General features: G+C 48.7%; 1 protein-coding gene across 1 annotated transcript; it reads left to right on the top strand.

Annotated features, from left to right (window-relative positions):
- The first annotated feature begins 10,762 nt into the window (after positions 1–10,762).
- Positions 10,763–20,049, top strand: LOC133355016 (sorting nexin-33-like). The gene is made up of 7 exons (XM_061572271.1): positions 10,763–10,771; positions 11,395–11,739; positions 12,101–12,495; positions 13,679–13,850; positions 14,907–15,285; positions 16,462–16,510; positions 17,813–20,049. The coding sequence occupies exons 1-7, from the start codon at positions 10,763–10,765 to the stop codon at positions 17,994–17,996; spliced, it is 1,533 nt and encodes a 510-aa protein (XP_061428255.1). The 3' UTR covers positions 17,997–20,049.
- Positions 20,050–24,973: the final 4,924 nt, after the last annotated feature.

Below are 24,973 nucleotides of genomic sequence, written 5' to 3'. Positions count from 1 at the left end.
TTTATTGTGAAATATCGGTCACGGTTCTTATGATCACTGTTACATTGCTTTAATGGCTTTATTTTGGTGATTTCGAAAAGTTTTTTGGTTTGGCCATGTTTGTTTGTTGTAGTACGGAGTTAGACTGATGGCTTTAATCTAAGTTGTTTTGTGGTTGTTGTTGTTGTTTGACTTGCATCCCACTGCGATTTTTGCACACAGCGTGGGTGTACGGTGCTTTTTCTGGAAGACTTTGCAGTTTTTTCCTGGATTTTTTTGTTTGCGCATAGTCACTTTAAGATGTTTTCTTGTTCATGTTCTAGTTTTTTTGTTTGTTGCGGTTGCACCCGATTCAAGAGCCGAATGGCTCACAGGGCTATACCTAATAAATAATACGGAAAAACTGAAAACAATAGAACGTTGAAGCCCAGTGACTTACGAGTGCCATTGTGGTGGCGAGCCGCACGTGTTTCGCAGCCCTGCTTGATTATTATTTATATAATCACAAGCGTGTATGGCGTCATGCCCACAACCGCAGTCAACTTCTTTTTCCAACCTCCCCACCACCGATTCACGTACCCACGCCCCCCCACCCCCCTTTGTATGCGTACGGTACGTCAAACTTCTTTCACACCGTACGTGTTAATCGAAGGAGCGACGGCTTCTGTGGGGGGGATAGACAGCAAACTAAACACACGACATATTTGTTGGTTTTTTTTGTTTGCATTTTGACTGCTTGTGTTGTGTTATTGCAAACATGATGCCTTGTATAAAGGTGTCAGTTTTTGTACCAGTTGAAAGGGTAAAAACCTATTACTATATTTTGCCACTGGTAAAGGAGATGTCTCATAGTGTAAATGCTTACCCCGAGCTCTCAATACTCTGATAGTGCGTTGTCTTTGAGTTGTACACCTTTGGGCGTCATCTGGTCTAACACCAATGGAGACTAGGCTCTAAGAAAAGCTGTCTCGGGTGTGGACCAATCAACTTAAAGGACAGTGCATATCATTATCATCATCAGAGTTGTTTCTTTTTGTTTGCATTTTGACTGCTTGTATTGTGGCTATTGCAAACTTGATGCCTTGTATAAAGGTGTCAGTTTTTGTACCAGTTGAAAGGGTAAAATAAGTATAACCAGTAAAAACAAAGTTTTTCACTATAAATCCTTTATATGCGTGGCGGCTTGAGTCCTCTCGTCCTCTGGCTTGAGATGGCTGCCACCTATGGGTCAGATGATTGCATTGCACCATTAAGCAATTGGTAATTAAATATAATATTTTTGTCCAAAAAAGTGTAAAATTTTGGAAAAAAATTTTCACGAACATTAATTGTCACGCACAACGAGTCTGTGTGGAAAATGTCAGCTCGATTGGATCACGGGAAGTGGGTTAAAAAACGACCGAAAGGTTTGCACGGTCGTAAGCAAGCAAGCAAGCACGCACGCAAGCACGCAAGCGAACTTAATATAAAGGATTTAAAAACCTATCACTACACGACAGATTATGCATGGCTGGGCACGAGTTCACAACCCCGTAGGCGTTTGCACGCGCGACGGTTCGCGACTTCCCCCTTGCAGTGCACGCTCGATGCAGTTGCAGTATCAAGCGGCAGCTTTCCTGTGGCCGCCACTTCGCTATCGGTGCCCGCGCGCGTGACTCAAACAATACATGGTTTCCTGGAAGTGTTCCCCCTCTCTCACCCCCCCTACACACACACACCCCACACACACACCGCACACACACACACACTACGATCTGCCAACAACTCGCCGTCTCGGAAGTCAAAGGCAGTCGGTGCAGCCGAAACCTTTGGCAGCGAAACCCAGGTAGGGTTGTGTGTGTGTGTGTGTAACAGTGCGTGTGTGTGTTGTGGAGAGAGTGGAGAGTTTCCCATACCTGGGCAGTGTGCTCATGACCGCCTCCGGTTAAACAGCAGAGGTCTCACTCCGAATCAGTCGAGCGGCATGATCTTTTCATCGGTTGCGTAACGCTGTGTGGAAGCTACCTGGTCTGTCGCTCCGCACGAAGCTTCAGGTCTTCTCGGCCACGGTCATTCCCTCCCTTCTCTACTCTTGCGAAACGTGGATCCCCCCTAATGGAGCATCTTCGCCGGTTAAAAACATTTATGCTGGCCTGCCAACGATCCATCCTGGGTTTAACCAGGCTGGATTGTGTGAGGAGCTCACAAATCCTTGAAAGATCTGGGCAAAGTCCCATCGGTGAGCTCCTCCGGCAGGCAAGGCTGCGTTGGCTGGGTCATGTAGCCCGCATGCCCAGCCACCGCATGCCTAAACAGCTTTTGTTCGGCCGGATCGAGGGGGCTAAACGGGCGCAGCACGGGCTAGAGAAGAGATGGAGTGATGTGGTACAGGAGGACGTGGAGCTGAGTGGACTTGCCGATGACCGGTACCAGCGGTGTCAAGATCGGCCTCTGTGGAGGAGGCTCGTGAAGGACGCTACTGGGCAGTTGGAGGCAGTCGCCCTCCAACAACAACGGAGGGCGGAGGAGCGACGCTTACAACAACGAGCGGAGCGCCGGGTGGATAAAGCACAGCAAGTTGGCACAGTAGGGGGCACAGGTGGTGCATCAGCCAGTCATCTCAGTCAGTCGACCCGTGGCACCTGCTGGGTCTGCCCCGTGACCTCCTGCCGGCGGGCGTTCGACACTTCACATGGCCTCAAGGTGCACTTGGCCTGGCACAAGCGTCGTAGTGACGTCACCGCCACTTAGTGGCGAATAGCGGTTGTTGTTGTGAGTGTGTTACAGTGCATGTGTGTGTGCAGTAGTGGGGAGCGGTAGTGTAGCGGTTAGCGCACTGCGCTATGAACCCGGCAACACACCAGTGACGATTGTCTAAACCGGTCCCGGGCCTCCCCTAGGTCGACTCAGCCTCAAATGAGTACCTGGTGCGGTGTGTAAAAATATCGCCACTGGGGAGACAAAGGCGGTCGGGCGTGGTGTTGGCCACCCACCCCCTCGTGTGCTGTGCCGGCCTTCATAGGTGCTGCTCGCTAACAGCACTTGCCCCTACAGGCTGTTGGGGCAAATTTTTTATTTTTTATTCTTCTTGATAAGCAGACTCCTCTGTAAAATGCAACGTCCCTCACAGCTCCTTACCTCGCATGGACGGCTCTCTTTTGAGTTCAACGTCTGTGTCGCGCGCAACATCGCGCCCTCCTCTCTGCAAGCTCGGATGCACGCGATTCAAAGTGTGTGCGGAGTGTGTGTGGTTACACTATGAAGTGTGTGTTTGTGTGTGTGATCACACACACACAAACACATACTTCATGAAGACTGGTTACACACAGTGCCGGATTAAGCTAGTACGGGGCCTGTAGCACATGTTATAAAGGGGCCCTAAATAAATAAAAAACACGTAAATATTAAACCATACACATTTTAAATTACATAGTAAAGTAATTGTACTATTTCATAATACAAATCGCTAACCTTAAACACCCAGTCGTTCGTAAAAGTCGAAGGCGGTATAGTACTATAGTAATAGAGCAAGTGCAGAATCACTGAACCGGAATTGATAGCTTGAAAGCATTCAGCGCGGGGCCCTTGAAAGTGCGGGGCCCGTAGCTACTACTCCTGTTGTAGCTACTACACGTGTAGTGGCTACTACACGTGTAGTAGCTACTACACGTGCAGTAGCTACTACACGTGCAGTAGCTACTACACGTGCAGTAGCTACTACACGTGTTGTACACGTGTTGTAGCTACTACACGTGCAGTAGCTACTACACGTGTTGTACACGTGTTGTAGCTACTACACGTGCAGTAGCTACTACACGTGTTGTACACGTGTTGTAGCTACTACACGTGCAGTAGCTACTACACGTGCAGTAGCTACTACACGTGTTGTACACGTGTTGTAGCTACTACACGTGTTATAGCTACTACACGTGTTGTAGCTATCTTCTTGGTTCTTTCGGTAAAGTCACGTAGAAGGGAAGTAATAAAATAATAAAAATAAAACATAATAAAACAATTCTCACGACGTTTCGGCCACAACGCAAGCAGCCGTCCTCAGGCGAAGAATGAAGCACCACCAAGCTTGGAGCGTATATTTAAGCTGGGTTAGAGGGGGAGAGGTGGGAAGAAGAGCGCCTAAACAAAATAATTTGCATATCAAGAGGAATTCAGCATATGGAAAATGCGTAGGAGGTGGGCGGGGGGGGGTTCCAAATCAATATTATGCCCGTGCATTATGCAGGATTAGCAGCATCAAAAGGGGGGGGGGGGGAGGGGGTAGCATTAACAAAGGAAAGGAATGTTAATAGTATGTAGCTGCAGTTACTAAACAACCACGTAAAAAACTGAAGTATAAACTGCATAACAAACTAAAGTATAAACTACATAGCATCATCAGTATACTTACTATACTCTACAATAAGTTGAGTTACTAACAGTAAGTAATACATAAAAAAATGTCTACGTTGTAAAAAATTATATAATATGCTTCCATCTAAACTTTATTCTCTTACATCACACGCGTCTATACCGTACTATATACTGCCATAGGCAAACCCAACATTAAATTACATACTGTATTGCTATAAACCAAGATAAGTGTGATTTGAGTGTAACAATGTCCACATCGGATTGGGAACATGTGGAAAAAATGACTGCCTCTTCAGCTGCCGCTATGTCGACTAAATGTAAGGACAACTTGATTTCCAAATTCAACCGCCTCTCAAACAAGAAACCGGACCCACACATTGAAAAGCTAGATGTTAACAAAGTCGTAATTAATCGCAGTAACAGTCCTATTTCTGAAGGTTTGAAATCCGTTTTAGCTAAAGGACTAAACTTTGCAGTCACACCTAGACACATACCAGTTAATGATATAATTGCTCGAGTAGATGTAGCTCTCAAGGGCTTGAGTCACATCGCTGCAGACGTAGCAAGATCCGAAATCTCTGTAACCCTCAAAAACGCTAAGATGCCAGCTAGCAACATCAGCAAAGATGAGCGTTTTGAATTAGCTCAATTAAAAAAGAGGGATGACATTGTCATCCTCTCAGCCGACAAAGGCAATGCCACTGTCATCATGGACACAATAGAATACAACAACAAAATTCAAGAACTACTCAACGATGGCAGCTATACAAAAATAAAAAGAGACCCCACCAACAGTCTCGTCTCCAAAACCAACAACATCATTTCTGCTTCAACCGCATTAATTGATCAGACCAAACAGTTCTCGTTGAAACCTTCTGCAGCCAGGCCACCAAGATTGTACGGCTTGCCAAAGATACATAAAAAAGATACACCTCTTCGTCCCATTGCCTCTACTATCAACTCCCCCACTTACAAACTGGCTCGTTTTTTGTCCTAAATCCTACGGCCTTTCACTGGAAAAACCACCTCTGCAGTACTAAACTCTACTGACCTGGTATCGACAATCAAGGGGATTGCCCTGTCCCCAGACGACCTGCTTGTCAGTTTTGATGTGGTTTCCTTGTTCACCAAGGTGCCTGTGCCTGACACCATCGCAATCATTGAAGACTTGGTTCATCAAGGACTGAATGCTGGGGTACCCCCCCTGGTGAGACACTGCTTAACCAATACATATTTCACCTGGAATGGAACCTTCTACAAGCAAATTGAGGGCACCCCAATGGGCTCCCCCCTATCTCCGGTTGTAGCCAACATCTTCATGGAGAAATTTGAGACGGACGCCATCCAGACTGCCACTCTACGCCCGACCTTATGGAAGAGGTACGTAGACGACACTTATGTCATCTGGCCACATGGCCGGCCTGCTCTAGACCAATTTCTCGACCACATCAATTCCATACACCCAGCCATCAGATTCACCATGGAAGTCGAAAATGATGGCAAGCTACCCTTTTTGGATGTCCTAATCAAAAGGAGACCTGATGGTTCAATGAGCCACTCTGTCTACAGGAAAGCCACCCACACGGATGCTTATCTAAAACCGGATTCCCACCACCATCCATCCCAGAAGAATTCCCTCATCAAGACTCTATATCATAGAGCCCAATGCATCTCCGACCATGAACACATTTCCAGTGAACTCAAACACGTACGCCAAGCTCTTAAGGCTAATGGTTACTCCGACTACACAATCCGCAAAGCCATCACTCCAACCATCAAGAAGGATCCTGTTGAGGAGCCTTTCAAGACCATCACCTTACCCTACATTGCTGGGGTCACAAAAAAGATCTCCAAAATCCTGATTAAACACAAGATCCAGGTCCGATTCAACACAGTACATAAAATCCGTGATCTGGTACCGTCTGTAAAAGATGTGGTTCCAGATATACAGTACCCTGGTGTCTACAAACTAAGTTGCCTCTGTGGTAGCAGTTACATTGGGGAAACCAAACGACATGTCTCGGACCGCATCCGTGAACATAAAGCTGACCTGAAACACGGTAGGACAAACACCTCAGCCGTGGCAGATCACTGTTACAACTCAGTGGGCTCACATGACATTGACTTCTCCAAGACAGAGGTTCTCTGCAAGCCATCTGGCTATCATGAGAGATTCGTTCATGAGGCGATCCACATATACAAACACAGAGACAATTTTAACCGAGAAGATGGATTCTGGCTTAGCAATCACTGGAAGGACGTAATAAACCATTTTGATACACATTAGGGTGGGTAGAATAATACATAGTGTTATATTAAAATGTATAAAGTATAGGGTGGTTTATAGCAATACAGTATGTAATTTAATGTTGGGTTTGCCTATGGCAGTATATAGTACGGTATAGACGCGTGTGATTTAAGAGAATAAAGTTTAGATGGAAGCATATTATATATTTTTTTACAACGTAGACATTTTTTATGTATTACTTACTGTTAGTAACTCAACTTATTGTAGAGTATAGTAAGTATACTGATGATGCTATGTAGTTTATACTTTAGTTTGTTATGCAGTTTATACTTTAGTTTTTTACGTGGTTGTTTAGTAACTGCAGCTACATACTATTAACATTCCTTTCCTTTGTTAATGCTACCCCCTCCCCCCCCCCCCTTTTTGATGCTGCTAATCCTGCATAATGCACGGGCATAGTATTGATTTGGAACCCCCCCCGCCCACCTCCTACGCATTTTCCATATGCTGAATTCCTCTTGATATGCAAATTATTTTGTTTAGGCGCTCTTCTTCCCACCTCCCCCCCTCTAACCCAGCTTAAATATACGCTCCAAGCTTGGTGGTGCTTCATTCTTCGCCTGAGGACGGCTGCTTGCGTTGTGGCCGAAACGTCGTGAGAATTGTTTTATTATGTTTCATTTTTATTATTTTATTACTTCCCTTCTACGTGACTTTACCGAAAGAACCAAGAAGATGAATCCTTGCAGTCACGAAAGCTTTAAATCGAAGTGTTGTAGCTACTACACGTGTTGCAGCTACTACACGTGTTGTACACGTGTAGTACACGTGTTGTAGCTACTACACGTGTTGTAGCTACTACACGTGTTGTAGCTACTACACGTGTTGTAGCTACTACACGTGTTGTAGCTACTACACGTGTTGTAGCTACTACACGTGTTATAGCTACTACACGTGTTGTAGCTACTACACGCGGGAGAAGGACGACAAACTGAGCAGGTCTGTGGGTCTGGGGGTGCCAATCAGCTTTCACGCCCGTCGGATTCACGTGGAGCTGCGTTATACAAAACTAGGGTGTCCCCCCCGCTCCCATCACCAGCATGTGGCCGACTGCGTGCTCATTAAAGAGAAGGGCTTCTGAATTTCGCCAAATGTGAATTTGGTGCTCAAAAGTCGCTGTTTAACTTGTTTTACCATTTTAAACCAGAAACCGCATCCTCTTTTGGCAGTTTTGATTGCGGGGGACAAAATATTGTTTTTAGGGGGGGGGGGAGGTGGTGGTGATTTTCGTTCCATAAAAGAAGCAGTCAAAACCGCTTCTTCGCTGCGATTTTTGGTTTCTGTTCGCTGCGTTTATTCACAAGCGCGTGTGCACGTGTTGTTGTTATTGTTGTTGTCTGACAGCATGTCAAAGGACTCGCGTTCTGCAGAGAGCTCCCGGAATGTTTGGAACGCCACAGCGGATGGCCACTTCCCCAGGCAGGCTTTCAGCACCTTCGAGGAAGATCCGGAGCAGAGCGAGGCGACGGCTCTTCCCCCGTGCCCGTCCATGATGTACAGCCTGGTCAACTACCGCAACTTGAGCCCGGCAGGGGTCCTGCTCCCGAGCCCAGAGGACACGACACAGCAGCAGACGCCACGACACAACCACCTCCACCACCTCCACCACGATGCTCATCATGAGCATTACGATACGGCGAGTACTGCGTGGCAAATCCGTGCGAACGCGACGGCGTTTCTCTTTGGCCCGATGTATGCAACAAGCATGCCACCCGTCGGCTGAGCAGTGCGCCACAATGTTGAGTTGTTAAACACGCAGTAGGCTTTCGTGACCAATATGATCATTAAGAGGGTTTTTCTTTGGTGAGATCGAGTAAATATAAATGTGTTCTATGGGGACCTCATTTGCCAGTAAAAATATGATAATTGGTTCTTTACCCTTCTATCTGGCAACAAAACTGTTAGTTTTGTTGCCAGATAGAAGGGTAAAGAACCAATTATTATAAATGTGTTGTTAAACCCGCCATCTCCATTAGTAAGGTTTGCCAACTCGTTACTAGTTCAGCACACACACCGGTGTGTCGGAGAGTAAACCCACAACACTTATCTTCTTAATTTTGGAGCTTTCGTGACTGCAGGAATTATTCTTTGGTTTTTTCGGTAAAGTCACGTATAAAAATAAAATAATAAATTAAATAATAGCATACGACGTTTCGATTGCAACACAAGCAATCATCATCAGGTATAATGAAATAGCGACATAGAATATAACCAGAAAACTATAGACAGACATATAAGCAGACAGATATCACCAAGATACATAGAGAGAGCAACCCAGGTACAGAGAGAGGTGATCGTCTCTGTGGGGTGGCCTTAAATAGAGAGAGGGGGGCGGAGGCAGAGAGAGGGAGGGGGTAGGGAAAACATTTACATGTCAATGAGTACGAAGGGAGGGGAGTAAGGTAAGCAGGCTTAGAGGGAGACAGAACACACTAAATTAAATAACCTAGCAAAGTATCGAAATGTTATGTAAAACGACACAGAGAGTCGGTCAACACACAATTAACGCATTGCCTGGTCGATTACGTATTTCAAAGATTGCTAAGTTAGAATTTAAGTGTGAAAATTCCAAAGAAAGACAAAACATAAAAAAGAGGAACGGAGACACACAGACAGAGCAGAACCTAAGAACGATACAAAACGAGTGTAGACAGAGAAAATTACACTAAATATACAGGCAGAGAGAGAGAACAAGAAACCCAGAGAGAGAGAAAAAGGTAAACTTGGAACTTCCCCGTAGAAGTGGTTCAATCTTAATTTTGGAGCTTTCGTGACTGCAGGAATTATTCTTTGGTTTTTTCGGTAAAGTCACACAGGGATTCATAGAAATTTCTTGCTGTGGATTTCACACCTGATGATGATTGCTTGTGTTGCAGTCGAAACGTCGTGAGAATTTTTATTGTTATATTGGTATTATTTTATTATTTCCCTTCTACGTGACTTTACCGAAAGAACCAAGAATACTAACGAATTGGCATGTTTTGCTCACGTGACAAACCTTACTAATTGGCTGTGTGTCGGGTGGTGACAGGTTTAACGACACATTCATATTTACCCCTTGGTTCTTTCGGTAAAGTCACGTAGGTATAAAATAAAATAAACCACGACGTTTCGGGCGCAACACAAGCGTCCGTCATCAGGTGGGACAACCACAGCAAGAAACAATTGCTGACGTGGGCAAAGGGGGCTGCTGCAACGAATTCATATTTATTCAACATTCATATTTACGCGATCTAACAAACAAACAAAAACCTATATCGTGGATGTTGAATTCCCATGCCTTCCACGTGTCTGACAAAAACCGGTCGCTGTTTATGAAGCGAACACACACCGCCTCCAAGCCCGCCCGCCAAACCTTTCGTCACCGCCTGTCAATCTCAAGGGAATCACCGGCCCCCCGCCTTGTGTCCTGACACCGCGTGCATCGCGTCGATGGCTTAATGATGGGTGTCCTAATGGGCGGGAAGGCTAAGCGAGTCTAGGGGGGGGGGGGGGGGATCTTTGATTGAGAATCATTCAACAAATCATTTGGCGATGCTGTGTCGGCAATGGTAAACACGAGCCACTAAAGATCTAAACAACAAAAAATATTTTCATAATTCTATGGTTCTTTCGGTAAAGTCACGTAGATAGAAAAAATAATAACAATAAAATAAAGTGAATAAAAAAAAAAATAAATATCACGTTTAGATCACAACACAAGCAATCGCCATCAGAAGATGATTGCTTCTGTTGCGTTCGAAACGTCGTGATATTAAAAAAAAAATTAAACTTTCTTTTCATTTTTATTCTTTTATTGTTATTATTTTTTCTATCTACGTGACTTTACCGAAAGAACCATAGAATACGAATTCCCGCAGTCACGAAAGTTTTAAGTCAAAATTTACACTTTTATCAACAACACTGTGGCCTTAAAAGTAACAAAGAATTAAACATGTCATATTTTGGCAGTGGTATTTTATGTGCAATGACGAAGTGCCATTGTCCAAAATGTGGGCGATTATATGTTTCTTCTTAAGGCCACAACGCGTTATTTATAAATGTGTTGATTTACAAAAATGTATATATGGTTGAGAAGATTTGTGCACTGAAATCTTGCGTGTACAGAATTCTTGAGCACGTGCCGTGATGGGCCCCGTGTCCGCCCAGTGCTTGATGAGCGGCATTGCCTTCCCATTGCCGGACGAATGCATTAATGAGGTCGTACTTATGACATACAAAGTGCTTGCCACAAATGAACCACGATCACCTTGCTGACCTCGTTACGGAGCATAAATCACCATGCGAACTCCACTCATCCTCGCATCGAACAAAAGCGGCCGTCACCGCGTCGCGCGGCGCTTTCAGATGCGCTTCTGCGTCCGTCTGGAACGCTCTTCCCTCCGATATTACGAAGCCACTGGAACTGTGCTCTTTTAAATAATCATCATCTAGATTGACAAACTCATTTCTTTAGAACAGCTTTTTGTGTGTTCGTGTTGTCGTCCTTCTGCCCCACACCTTCGATCAGCATCACGGTTGGCTACGTACGGTGCGAAAGAAGTTCAACGTGCAGACACGTACATGCTCCCGAATCCCTCTCCAATAGGCATAACATTGCCAACAGCATGTTGAATATTGTACACGAGGCTCAATTTAGGTTGGTTCGACTCGCGCGACCACAAGTTCACTTATCAAGCAACATCGGTGTACATGGGGCAGGAATCCGGGGTACTAGGTAGACATTGCTCACTCTTGCGTGTACGGTTCGCTCCGCGCAGCTCCCTACAACGACCGTGTACGAGTGCCCGGGCCCTCCCATCGCCTACTCCTCCGTCTCCTTCTGCCACCAAACTTCGCTCAAAGCGCCCACGTCCGTGGCTTCTTCGTTCGACAGCGGCGACTCTTCCTTCTCCAGCGGCGACGACGCTCTCCCCTCCGCACAATACCAGAACGTGGAGATGATGGGCACGACGGCCATGGGCGCAATGGCCGATACCTTCCTGCGGTCGAACGATCGCGACGATGCGCCGCCGCCGCCGCTACCCGGACGATGGACGAGGGTAGCAGCCAAGGTCAGGAATGGCGATGGGGTCAGGGATTGTGATGGGGCGGCAGCGACAGAGGTGAGACGCGTGGCGATGACGATGATATTCTTTCGTCTTTCGGTAAAGTCACGTAAATAGATTGAACCTATGTACGTGACTTTACCGAAAGACCCAAAAATATGAATTCCTGCAGTCACGAAAGCTTTGAGTCAAGATGATGATGACGATGATGCGGCAGTTTTGACCGCAGGTTCTTTCTGCTCGGTCATTTTCTCCTCCTCCTCTCCGATTTCTATTCGCTTCAAGGCCACGCTCCGTGGTTACGTTATCACTTTGCGTTGTTGTTTCTGGCCCCGGTCACTCAAGCTCATGAGGCTATCCTTGTCTCTCGCCTTCTCACCTGGCCCAACATCCCCCCCCCACCGCACCTCATCTTCAGGCGGCGACGGACCTCGGCCGCTGCGTCGCGACAATCGGCGGAGCCCACGGGACGCCCGAGTGGCTGGATGACCCCGCGCGCTTCACGTGCGCCGTCAGCGCGCCCTCCAAGCGCAGCAAGTTCGGCGGCATCAAGAGCTACCTGGCCTACGAGCTCACGTCGTCGTCGGCGGCGGCAGCGGCCGACTCGCCGGCCCCCTCGTCCGTGTGGCGCCGCTACAAGCAGTTCACGTGGCTGCGGGCGCGCCTCGAGGAGAAGTTCCCCGCAGTGGTGGTGCCGCGGCTGCCGGGGACGCTGCCCGCCGCGGCGCGCTACGCGCCCGAGTGCGTGCGGCGACGCGTGGGCGAGCTCTCGCTGTGGCTGGAGCACGTCACGGGCCACCCCGCGCTCGCCGGGTGAGACACGGAGCGGTGGTGGCAGTGCCGGATGAAGCTGGTGCGGGGCCTGTGGCTTATGTTATAAAGGGGCCCTAATTTTTTTTAAAAACACGCTTTAATGAAATGTACTAGTAATGGAAGAACTCCACGACTCCAGGAAGTGGCTCCGAAGCTTGCCATAACGTAAGTGACCGTGGGCAATTACAGCCAACGTCAGTTGAACGTGGACAATTAGACCCAGGCCGAAACATAACATAACATTTTTTTTTGAATGTTTATTTTTTATGATAGAATATAGTATTGTCATCAGTATGACATAAGTGTACCAAATTTGCAGTCGATACCACATTGGGAAGTGGGTAAAAATTGAGTTACAAGATTTGAGGATAGAACAACAGAGTGAGTTCATAATAACATATTTAAAAATACTTTTATAAAAAAACGCGCTTTAATCAAATGTACTGTCCGAGCTGCCCCTCCCCCTGCCCCCTTCGCCCCTCCCCTCCTTCCACATCCCCCGCCCCTGGGCGTGGCTCCCCGAGGCTTGCCGTGACGTCAGGGACCACGTGGTGATTTACAGGCAACGTTAGTTGAGCGTGGGCAATTAGAGCCGTTAAAATATTGTTTAAAAATATATATTTTATTTTCAATGATAGAATATCGTGTTGTCATGAGTATGACATAGCTATACGAAGTTTGCAGTCGATAGCACATCGGGAAGTGTGTACAAATTCAGTTACAAGATTTCTTTTTTGAGGATACAACAGACGAAGTGAGTTAAATAAAAATAAATAAGAAAATAATTTAAAAAATAAAATAAAAAATCACGACGTTTCGGAGGCAACACAAGTCTCCGTCATCAGGTGTAAAAAGCCACAGCAAAATAACTAGCTATATTAGTTATTGTAGTTATTTTGCTGTGCCTTTTTACACCTGATGAAGGAAGCTTGTGTTGCCTCCGAAACGTCGTGATTTATTATTTTATTTCTATTATAATTTCTACAATATTCATTATTTATTTTTATTATTTCTTTTTTACCTACGTGACTTTACCAAAAAAAACCTAAGCGTATGAATCCTTGCAGTCACGAAAGCTTCAAATCTAGAGTTAAATAAAAGCGTGCAATAAAAATAATAATAAAAAGCGTGTCAAGTTAAAATTTTAAAAAACCACCACTCCCACCCCCGACCGTGCCCGCAGGTGCGACGTCTTGCGGCACTTCTTGACGTGCGGCGACAACGTGGAGGAGTGGAAGGGCGGCAAGAGACGCGCCGAGCGAGACCGCCACGTGGGCCACACCTTCTACCTCGGCGTCGACGTCCGATGCTCCGCCGACCTGCAGCACGCGGAGGAGCTGGGCAAGTCCATGAAGGTCGCGCAGCGCAAGTAGACGCCACCAGAGGTCGCAACCGGGTACCCCATACCCGTACCCTACCCGGTACCCGGCTACCCGTACCCGGCCGGGTACGGGTAGCCGTTTGCGACCCTGGTGCGGCCGGGTACGGGTAGACCGTGAGTCACCGGTGAGTCACCGTTTGTCACTCATTTCCCAACGTCTTGTCTCTTCTCACAATTCAAGTTCCTAGAATCAACCCACCCACGCCTGCAACATGGCTTCATCCCAGAGGTCGCAATCAGGTACCAGATACCCGTACCCTACCCGATACCCGGCCGGGTACGGGTAGGGTACGGGTACGGCCGGGTACGGGTACCCGTTTGCGACCCTGGTGCGGCCGTGTACGGGTACGGGTAAGGAATCAAAACCCGTTTGCGACCTCTGGCAGACGCACGCACAGCAGCACCAGCAGCAGAAAGCCAAGCCAGGCGGCCTGTTTTATCTTGTTAACCCGAGTAATCGTTCATGTTCGATAAAATCATCGGCAGTGAATGTGATTAATTACAACCAGCCTCATCTGGCTGTCGCCTGCGAAACCGGCGAAAACGTCATGGCACTTGAATTGTAAATGTTGTGGGTTTACTTATTGGCTGTGTCGGGTGGTGGCGGTGTTTTAATGACACATTCATATTTTTTGCGATCTAACCCAAAACCAAAAAAACTCTTATGGATAACATTGATCGTGAAAGCTGACTACTGCGTGTTAAACTGAGCTGTTGACCGATTGTGTAATTTCAAACAAACGACTTTGCGGGACCGTGCGGGAAGGCAACAACGGAGAGTGGGAGGGAGGCCTTCATCCGACACCGCTTTACCTTTCCAATACTTGCCACCGCTATTGTTTTTTTATTGTTTGTCGGTGAAACTTTCTGACCCGCCCCGTGCCGGACATCTGCAAAAACAACAAAAAAGCTTTACAGCTCATCGAATTCCTCCAATATCAAAATCAAGATTGAGATGCGTAACGTTGACGGTAACGACGAAGGGACAATGACCGGAACGTCGCCCCTCGCTCTCTGCCCCGGCTCACAGCTGTTCCACGTCAACGCGGAGAGCAGCATGGCCGAGCTTCGCCAGGCCACGTGGCAGGCGGCGTCGCAGTGGCGCGACGGTGGCCGCCGCTCCTACGAGCGCCTGGCGCTGGCGCTAAACCAGCTGGGCGCCACCTTCTCAGCGCTGGCCACGCTGCCGGGTCCACCCGCCGCCGCCGGAGGTGACGCTGGAGGTGGCGCTGGAGGTGGCGGGCTCGGCCCGCTGGGCAACGCGCTGGTCCAAGCAGGAAACGCCATCCGGGCGGCGGGGCTAGCGGCGACCGCGCACGCCAGAGCCGACACGGAGCCGCTGAACGAGGCCGTGAGCTTCTACGGCGGCCTGACCTGCGGCCTCCCCGAGCTCCTCAAGCTGCACAACAGTGAGGCCTTTCTGGGAGACCGGGGCGGGCGGGTGGTGGCGTCGCGCTGGGGCGAGGTTTGAGGTCTCTCCCCCCTGGACATGAAAGCTGCGGCTTGCGTACAAAATCGTGTGGCGCGTGTCGCGACGGGGCCACTGCAAGATCGCACCGCTCAACCGAGTCTCGGGGGTGGCTCTTTTGATTGAGAAGATTCAACAAATAATTTGGCGACGCTGCGTCGGTCACGGTGTACACGAGTACGGAGAACAAAACAACTCCCAACACTTTATCGACCACACCGTGGCCTTCGAAGTAAAACAAAAATATATTAAAAAATAGGTCACATTTTGGCAATGGGTTTTCATGTGCAATGCCCAAAACAGCGATTATTATACGTGTTTCCTCTTAAGGCCACAAAGGGTTATTGATGAATGTGTTGAGTTTAAAATTAATTACATCGTTGAGAATATTTATTGCATTTAAATCTTGCGTGTACAGAATTCTTGAGCACGTGACAGGCACTGCAAGATCCGACCGTGTCCGCCCAGTGCTTGCTGAGCGGCATTGCCTTCTCGTTGCCGGACAAATGCAGCGTTATAAAGCCATGCTCGTTACACGCGATGCGCTCGCCACAAACGAACCACGATCACCTCGCTGATCTCGTCAAGGAGCGTGAACCATCGTCACGCGAACTCCGCTCATCCTCGTAGCAGCCGGCGGCTTTTGGCTGCTCGCCATCGAACGAAGGCAGCGGTCACCGCGTCGCGCGGCGCTTTCGGATGCGCTGCTGTGGCCGTCTGGAACGCTCTTCCCTTCCGATATTAAGAAGCCACTGGAGTTATGCACTTTTCATCATCTAGATTGACAAACTCACTTCTTTGGAACCACTGTTTTTGTGTTTAAGTTTATTGTCCTTCCCCGGCACCTCCAATTAGCACGGTTGATTGTGTACGGTGCAAAAGAAGTTCAACATACATTAAAATATGAGCCCGAGGCGTCGAGCCAAGTGGTGAGTAGTCGTAGTCCCATTCCACGTGCATCTTGGGTCAACCTTCCCATCTGCGAGACTAAAAACGGGATTGTGTGTGACAAGTGTAGCGATTGGTGCACTGCGTTACGACCCCACAAAAATTAACAGCGCTTGCCTCAAAAGTCTACGGAGGCTATGCGGGTGACCTTTGTCATTGTCTCTGGCAGGCGCGCTGTCACGGGCCAAGGACGAACAGAGGCGGCGTGCGGCCGGCAGGTAGCGGAGTGCACCTTTGCCTCCACACCACACTTCATCGTCACCTCCACCACCATCACTCCCGTACCTTGCCTCGTCTGGTATACCCACTCACTCACCAACCCACCCACTCACCAACCCACACACTCACCAACGCACACACCAACCCACCCACTCACCAACCCACACACTCACCAACCCACCCACTCACCAACCGACTCACTCACCAACCTACACACTCCACTCACCAACCCGCTCACTCACCAACCCACACACCCATGCACTCACTCACCACCCCACTCACCAACCCACTCAGTCACAAACCCACACAAACACCCCACTCACCAACCCACACACCAACCCGCTTGCTCACCAACCCACTCACTCACTGACCCCACTCACCACCCCACTCACTCACTCACTCACCCTACTCACCAACCTACTTACTCATCAACCCACTCACCAAACCAGCCACTCACCACCCCACTCACCAACCCAACCACTCACTCACCACCCCACCCACTCACTCAACTCGCCCACACCCTCGCTGGCCACGCTCCAAGTCACAACACTTCTCTCTTTCTGCTTCCCCCCCCCCCGCACTGCTCCATTTTGCAATTTACCCCCATCGTCTCTTCCCCCCCATCCCCCATACAAAGTTCTTGGTAGTGCTGCTTGCTGGTAGTGCTGCTTGCTGGTAGTTCTGTTTGTTGCTGGCTGCTTGGCGCTATCGGGGGTCATCGGGCCTGTTCTTTGTTCTTGGCAAACGCGATTTAAAAACACAATAAAAAGAGTGATGCATGTTTTTTTTTAGAAGCAGTGGTACGTCGAGCATGCACACGTTTCAGACGACCTCGTTCTCATCGTTACAAACGGACGGACGGACGGGAACTGTAGACTCAGAGGAGTGCAGTGGAATGTTTGCGAATTCAACCCGGGTGGAGCTTGGAGAGCTGAATGGAGTTCGAAAGAACTCGCAAACACCTCGTTGAATATCCCCTGGGTTCGATCTTCCACATGGTCCCACCTAAATCCCATCCACTGCACAAACCTTGGCGGCAGACGCGGATACCTGATACACAAACGGAAAATTAAAAACTCTCCGGTATCAGTGCGCGACTGTGGTCATCCAGAACAGACCGATCGACGGATAACGACAATGTCCCATCCACAAATACGGAGACGTCACGGCGATACACTCCGCTGCTCCTGACGCCGTTGTCTCCGCTTGACCAACAGCGTGTGAAGTCGTCGTCGTCGTTGCTCAGCCGTTCCCAAAGGGAGAAGTCAAAACGTTTGCGTGTGAATCCGTGCATGGGGCAGGGCGGCAAACCACCGAGCCAACACGGTGCTGTGCGTGTGCATGGCGGAGGAGCTGGAGGTGTCGAGAGCCGGCGAGCGGATCTTCAAGCGAGCCCTCGCCCTCTTCCTGGAGGGGCAGCTCGCCTTCCACCGTCACATGGTCAAGGAGCTGGAGGAGTGCCTGCAGGCCTGCGCGTACGAATGAACGCCCACAGTCGTCCCACGTCTCGTACGGGCGACCACGATAGTCGCGGAGCTTCGCACTGCGAGCACCAAGGCCGCCCTGGGGCAACACGGCGGGCGTACTCGCCGTCAATGTAAATATGCAACATTTGTACGTTCCGTGACGTTTTTAAAGATTAGGGGCCAGTGTTTCGCGGCGCCGCGGCCCAAAATTGAGCAAATTTGAAAAGGAAAAAAAGCTGAAATCGAATGAATGTTTGAAATGCGTAGCAACATCGCCACCCCAATTGCAACACTTTGCCAGGAGTCTCAGTGAGGTTTTCCCGTGGAAATACATTTTAAGAATGTTAGACACAACGAATGATGCGGCTTGAATGGCTCACTGGTCCAAGTAGCCACGTCAATGTCCCGAGGCGAGGGCCTGCCGAGACTCTGGGTTTGGGCCACGCCGTTTTCCCAGTGGCTACCGCAGTCGTGACCCACGTTCGGCCCGGTAGTGTCAGCCGAGTCACCTAGGCTCCCCGTACGCCCTCTATGCTATTCTTGGTGTCCTCCCGCACCTCCGATTAACACGGTTGGCTACGTACGGTGCGAAAGAAGTTCAACGTGCATACTCCCAAATTCCTCTCCAACAGGCATAACATTGCCAATAGCAGGTTGAATATTGTACACGAGGCTCAATTTAGGTTGGTTCAACTCGCGCGACAGCACGTTCAATTATCAAGCGCCATCGGTGTACACGGGGCAGGAATCTGGGGTGCTATGTATACATTGCTGTCTTTACAAAGATTCACCGTATAGCCTTAACAGACTTTTTGGGCAATTGCTACTAGCGAGTACCTATTAAAGCAGGAAGGGCACACCAGGGGGTGGGTGACCATCACCATGCCCGGCTGCCTTTGTCCCACCCTCAGGACCGGTTAAAATATTTGCCGTCACTCTTATTAGTCACGAGCGGGAATCGAACTCGGGTCGCCGGATTTGTAACGCGAGTGGACTAACCGCTGCCACCGCTCCCCCGCAGAGCATGCACGCACGCACACACACAGAAGACAGACTTCAGGTTTAGAAAAAAATGACTGCACATTTATTGCTACCAATGTTATATACACATGACAGTTGATGCAACTGTAGCCAAAAAAAGAAATGAAAAAAAAGAAAATAACAATTTAAAAATATATAATTATAATAAAAACGAAGAACGAATGGAAGATAGGTTGTACGGTAATTCAGGACGGCCGTGTAATACCGGATAGGTGTTTCATAAACGCCACCACTTCGGGACCCAGATTGTCCCTACACAGAACTTAAGGCTTCTATTGTATGCCACTCTGTCGTGTCCGAGTAAGCATCGTATATTTTGGAGCACACAGTATGAATCTGAAACGAAAAACTACATCCGTAGGCACTAAAGCTACATTAGCCTAAAAACAGCACACCATTGCTTTATTTTATTCTTCTTTCGTAAATGATAATGCATACAATACAGTTTGGTAGTTTACCATAATGCTATTGCCAAACCATACCTAGGATTCCTAGCTATCATAGTAAAATAAAAGTAACATTTTTTTTGTATTTTTCTTTTTTTACTTATTAAGATATTTTTTTTCAAAACTATAAAGGGTAATGGTTATAACAATCTGTGACGAAAAAAAGTTGTATCCATGTTTCCCCTTCCACAGTCTCGACATTTTCCTTTCATCATAATTATTACAAGGTTAAAAGGGACATTATATATAAAAAAAAGAAAGCTAGAAAGGCTAGCTACGCGGGGAAAATAAGTCCCCAACAAAAAAAAGCATTTCGTTTCTCGTTATAAATGAAAAGCAATGTACAACTTTCAAAACTCGGTCGCGCGAAAAAACCCCGCGCGGCCGTGCGAGTGGCGCACGATCATTTTAGGAACTGTGATTTTTTTTTAAAAAACGTCGTCATCATCGTCGTCGTCGTCACCACCTCCTCCTCCGTATACAATCCTCCCCAATTTTTTTGCTTGTTTTCAAAATACCGCTGGCCACCCCTTTCTCAAAATGCACGTGTCAGTTGTGTCCACAAATACTGAAATGGAGACGAAAATAAAATAACCAAAGGCCACAGCAGCTGTTTGTTTTTTTGCATGAACAAAACAGGATATCTTGAAAAGAACATTAACCATTGTTAGAACGTGATCCTCTTCGCTCATGTCGATGTGTTTCTCTACGCGGGGGTGTTCAGCGCGTTAAGTTTCCATCGCCGTATACAAGAAAGACCATAAAACCCAGGCCCTTTCGGTTTAATACATCGCAACGTGTATTGCTTTAGGGGTGTACAAAAAAATCTCCCCGTCAAAACAAAAAAACAATGATGCTGTGTTCAACAAATAAAATATACAGTATATATCGAGAGAGAACACAAAAAAAGTTAAATTGTTGCAGCTACCAAATGGCCCAACGGGGTTTTTGTAAGTTGCGGTTTTGTTCTGACGGATCACCCAGCGCCGCTGCAGTGCGGCGATGAGCGGCGTTTAAACGGAGACGATCGCTGCTGCTGCTGCTGCTGCTGCCGCCCAGAGAGAACGAGAGAGCCACTTCCCGGAGGACGGCCGCGTCGCGAGCGGATAAACCCTGACGGCATCGCCTACTCCAAATGTTGGGGGGGGGGGGGGGGGGGGGGGGGGGGTTGAGGCCAGGGCTGTAGCCAGGGTGGAGTGGAGGGGTTGCCAAGCTTCAGGGACCAACGGCTACGCCGTGCAATGCCCGCGTCTTCTCAAGCAGCCGCGGGTCGGAGGGAGAACGGCGGTCTCGACCACGCGGTTTGAACCCCCTGTCGTGGCTAGACCCAATTCAATCGGATCAATCATCATCTCTCTCTGTCTGTCCGGGGGTCGGTAGAGTGAGTGGTGAATCCACGCGGTGTGAGGCTGCACAGTTTTGGTGGGAAGTCAACAGTGATTGTGCTTTTGGAAAAGACTGGGTCCCCCCTCTCCCGGGTCATTCAAAAAATGTGGAATTCGTTCCAATTGTCCTACAACTCGGGGGAACTTTTAAGAGCACGGGGAAACCGACACACGTGCACACATTTAAAATACTGTATATAATACAGTAAATACGGTGGGGCAAATGTTTACTTTACAACTTGCGTGTACATATATACAGGCACCGTGCATACACAGAGATTGTATGTATGAGAGTTAACAGGTATGCACATCCCGTGTCCGTGGCTAAATCAAAACGTTTGAATTGTACTGCTGTGCGTCTCCGAATGCGTACAACCACATTGTCTCACATCGTTCAGGGTCCCAAAAAAAGCATAAAGTTCAGAAATTTTTGACAAAGTAAAAACCGTTGTTTTTTGTTCAGGCCCATTCACCTAATCTAGAGAAATGGCGGAACACTGGGAAGCACGCGGGCTGCATTTGCAGCCAGAAGCAGCGGTCCCCCCCCCCTCCCCACTGAGACGCTGTTCACTGCATCACGCGCCAAGAAGCAGTTTGTTCAAGGCACCGCTTGTTTGGGAGGCCTCACTCGTGGTGAGCCCTGCTCCTGGCCACTTGTGGTCACATGACTGGAAATGCCCTCTCAACTTCCCCAAGTGAAATGTCAGACTAGTTTTATTGACAATATTTGAATAATAGTGAAATTCCCCCCCCCCCTGCAGAGCACTGCTTTACGATGGCTCTGCAGTTCGCTAATTATCCCGCTTGTATTTAGCCTGCCATGGCCACAGTGTGTTGTGCACAGCGCCTTGGCTGCGCAGTAGGGAAACGCGCTTCCCGCTGCAAACGCAAAGGCTGGGGGGTTGCACCCTAGGCTTGAGGTTGCACGTAAAGAGGGGGCGGGTTAAGAACACTACACTGGTAATTGACGAAGGGGAGGAGGAGGCCAAGTGCCCCGAGCCCTTCTTCCTCTGGCTACACCCCTGGTGGAAGCCCGTTTCATTTGGAAGCGATCAGGGTTCATTTCGATATCGGTACATTTCATTTCCTGCACCCCAAAAAAATAAAGATGACGACAACAACAACAAAACTTTGCACAGACACGAGGAATCTTATCGATGTCACACAAAAAAAAACCACGCGCCGACGACTTTGACAAATTAAACGTTGCGCCAAAACACCCAGTCGCGACGAAACGGGTTTTTTTTCTTCCATTCACGCGGTCATTTATCGCCCACGACGCCTTCATTGATCCCACGTCTGCATAAAGCTGCTGTACCCGCAACAAAAAGAAGCACGTGGACACTATTACGGTGTGAATGCGCCCAACTGCTGCTCTGCTGCTGCTGCTGCTGCGGGAGAGTGCGTTTGGAGAAGCCGGTCAATCGAAGGGGGTTCTGCTATCTCGTCGAACGGGCAGCGCCGCGCATAGCAAATCCACGGAGCGTCACGGTTCACAGCGAGCCTTGCAATCGGAATATTGAAGGGAGCGCTCAGACTCGCACTCAATGGCAAAGCACTCACTTAAACTCGGCATAGTTGTGAACCTCTAACGCCAAAGGGCCGATTGAGCGCCGCCGGGTGTGCGAGTGGGGGACGCTGTCGTGCGATTAAAGATTGTGATAGTGATGCTTCCGATTCGGTCGATCGGTTTGGATGGAGCGACGTTTCTGTTGCTGTTTCCAAGGCTTCCAGAAACCAATGTGTGTCGTGTGCCTCCGTTGCATTGCGTGCGCATGGATATTAAAATTTAGGATGAAAAAATTAATGTACGTAATTTGCATGCTCATTCAGTGCACTCAACGTCCAGCCTGCTTGGACACAAATTAATATGAGACTGGATATGGCACGCGCGGGTAATGCCTCGGCGCACATGCAACACAGCTGCCAAAATGGAAGTGACAATTAGTGGGGCATGCGCCGACCGTTGGCTCAAAAACACCGATTTGTCGTCAGCTTTGATGCGGGGGGGGGGGGGTAAAATCCATAATTTGGACGATAGGGGGGACAAACCCGCACACGAGCACTGGAACTGAATCTTAAGCGTCCTACCGGGGAGAGGGGGGGGGGTCAGTCTCCAACGTTGGGGCTGAACGTGAGTGTGTCGTCGTCCTGCCGAAGCTCCAGTCAGCCTATCCCAGCTTGCGCTTTAACAAGGAGCCCAGTGACGATACAAATCTATGTTAAGGACATCGACCCCCCCCCCCACCACCAAAAAAACAAAAGCAAACACAATTACATTGGAAAAGTTGGCAGCTCTGTAATGTATCGTAGAAACGTAACATGATTGCATTAGATAAGACATGGACTTGAAAACCACGTAGCATCGCAAAGATATACAATTATAAAACCACCACGTTTAACATCTTCCTAAACTGATCGGGTAAAGGTAACGTCACATTGCATACACAACCAAATCGGCAACTTGACACGGGTTTTCGTAGCCAGTACAACGGGTCCACTTTTGTTTTTGGGTTGAGGCAACGTGGCAGCTTCATGCCAAAAATTCCCCGTCACTCGCCCTCCCCCCCCTCCCTACCCGATAGGATTGTCACTTTTACACGGAGAGTATTATTATCACTTATACGTGCCGACATATTGATCAGTTGCCGAGCTATGCATCCGCGGCTCACCAGTGGTTTAAGACTTTTCACGACTTGAATTTCAACACCACATTCGGCCGATTAGAGTCGGTTCACGTAAACAACCGTTTTTGTGCGGCTGTAACAACGGGGAAAGAATTTGGTCGAGACGAGCAAGGAGTTGTTTTTGACGGAATAAAAAATGAGCACGCGAGACGTATGCACGATACGCGCTTGCTCGCGCCCAACTTTGAGGATTCGTGCCATCTCAACGGTCGGTGTGTGTGGTCTACAAGACAACCTGTGCACCAGCTTCGTGGACAATGTCATACAATGCACGGCTGTCACCGTGTGTGGGCGTGTGGGTGTGTGTCTGTGCGTTGTCATGTCGGAGCGGGAGTGCAGCGGTTAGCGCTACGCTGCGCGACGAACCTGGCGACGCGAGTTCGATTCCCGCTCACGGCCAGCACTGGTGACGATTATCTGAACCGGTCCTGGGCCTCCACTAGGTCGAATCAGACTCAAATGAGTACCTGGTGCGATGTGTAAACATTACCACTGGGGAGACAAAGGCGGCCGGGCGTGGTGCTGGCCATCCCACCCCCTCGTGTGCCGTGTAGGTTTTCATAAGTGGCTACTCGCGAACAGCACTTGCCCAAAAGGTCTGTTAAGGCTACACGGGGGATCTGTGTCTTTGTTGTCATCTAGAAGCAATGCATTTAGGGATCGACCTAGGTCTGCGCTCAAGCTCACGGTGCAAGCAGCACGTGATGACGCATGCAAGAATGTACGCTCCGAAACTTGCTCTCGCCGTGTGTAAAGATTTCACGTCAATGCCCTGCGGCCACTTGGAGAGGCGGCGCTGCCATTTTACTGCAACGCGAGACAATGATAAAAACGGTTGAACCTTGAATAAAATTGTTACCCTGAATTTGCTGCCATTTTTAAAATCGCCACGGCGGCATGCGATAAATCGTTCCACCTACCACCCACCCCTCACCGCCCCTATTCCGATGCACACACTCGATGTAAACCGTGCGACCGGACGCATAAGCCTCGCACAAACGCCAGTGTGTTGGCTGAAATGTTGACGATGACGACGCACCGACTATAACGCTGGGTGCGTTCTGAAAAGCCCGAACCATCTGCGCCAATTACAGACGTAGGGCACAATTTAAATGTTCTAAGCTGTGCGGGTGTATACATCGATCCACTGGATTCTATATTCAGAAGAAAAAATAAACGTACGCACAGAATGTACGTACAGTTGTAATTGTGTAAAGTGAAACGACGTGGTTAATAATGAAATGTAGAGAGAGGATGCTGCTAATTGCTTCCGCCTAACACTGGGACAGAGGAGAACTCCAAGCAGGTGAACTCTGAGCAGGTGAACTCTGAGCAGGTGAACTCTAACCAGGTGAACTCTGAGCAGGGTTAACAAAACGCCCAGGGAGGGGGGGCCTCCAGGGTCGCCAGCAACACGCCGGGAGGCACCGTCTATGA

The sequence above is a fragment of the Lethenteron reissneri genome, chromosome 50, assembly GCF_015708825.2.
Source record: "Lethenteron reissneri isolate LAM-NWPU_2019-01 chromosome 50, ASM1570882v1, whole genome shotgun sequence".
NCBI lineage: Eukaryota > Metazoa > Chordata > Hyperoartia > Petromyzontiformes > Petromyzontidae > Lethenteron > Lethenteron reissneri.
The sequence above is the reverse complement of the archived record's forward strand: the minus strand, read 5'-3'. Positions and strand labels throughout refer to the sequence as shown.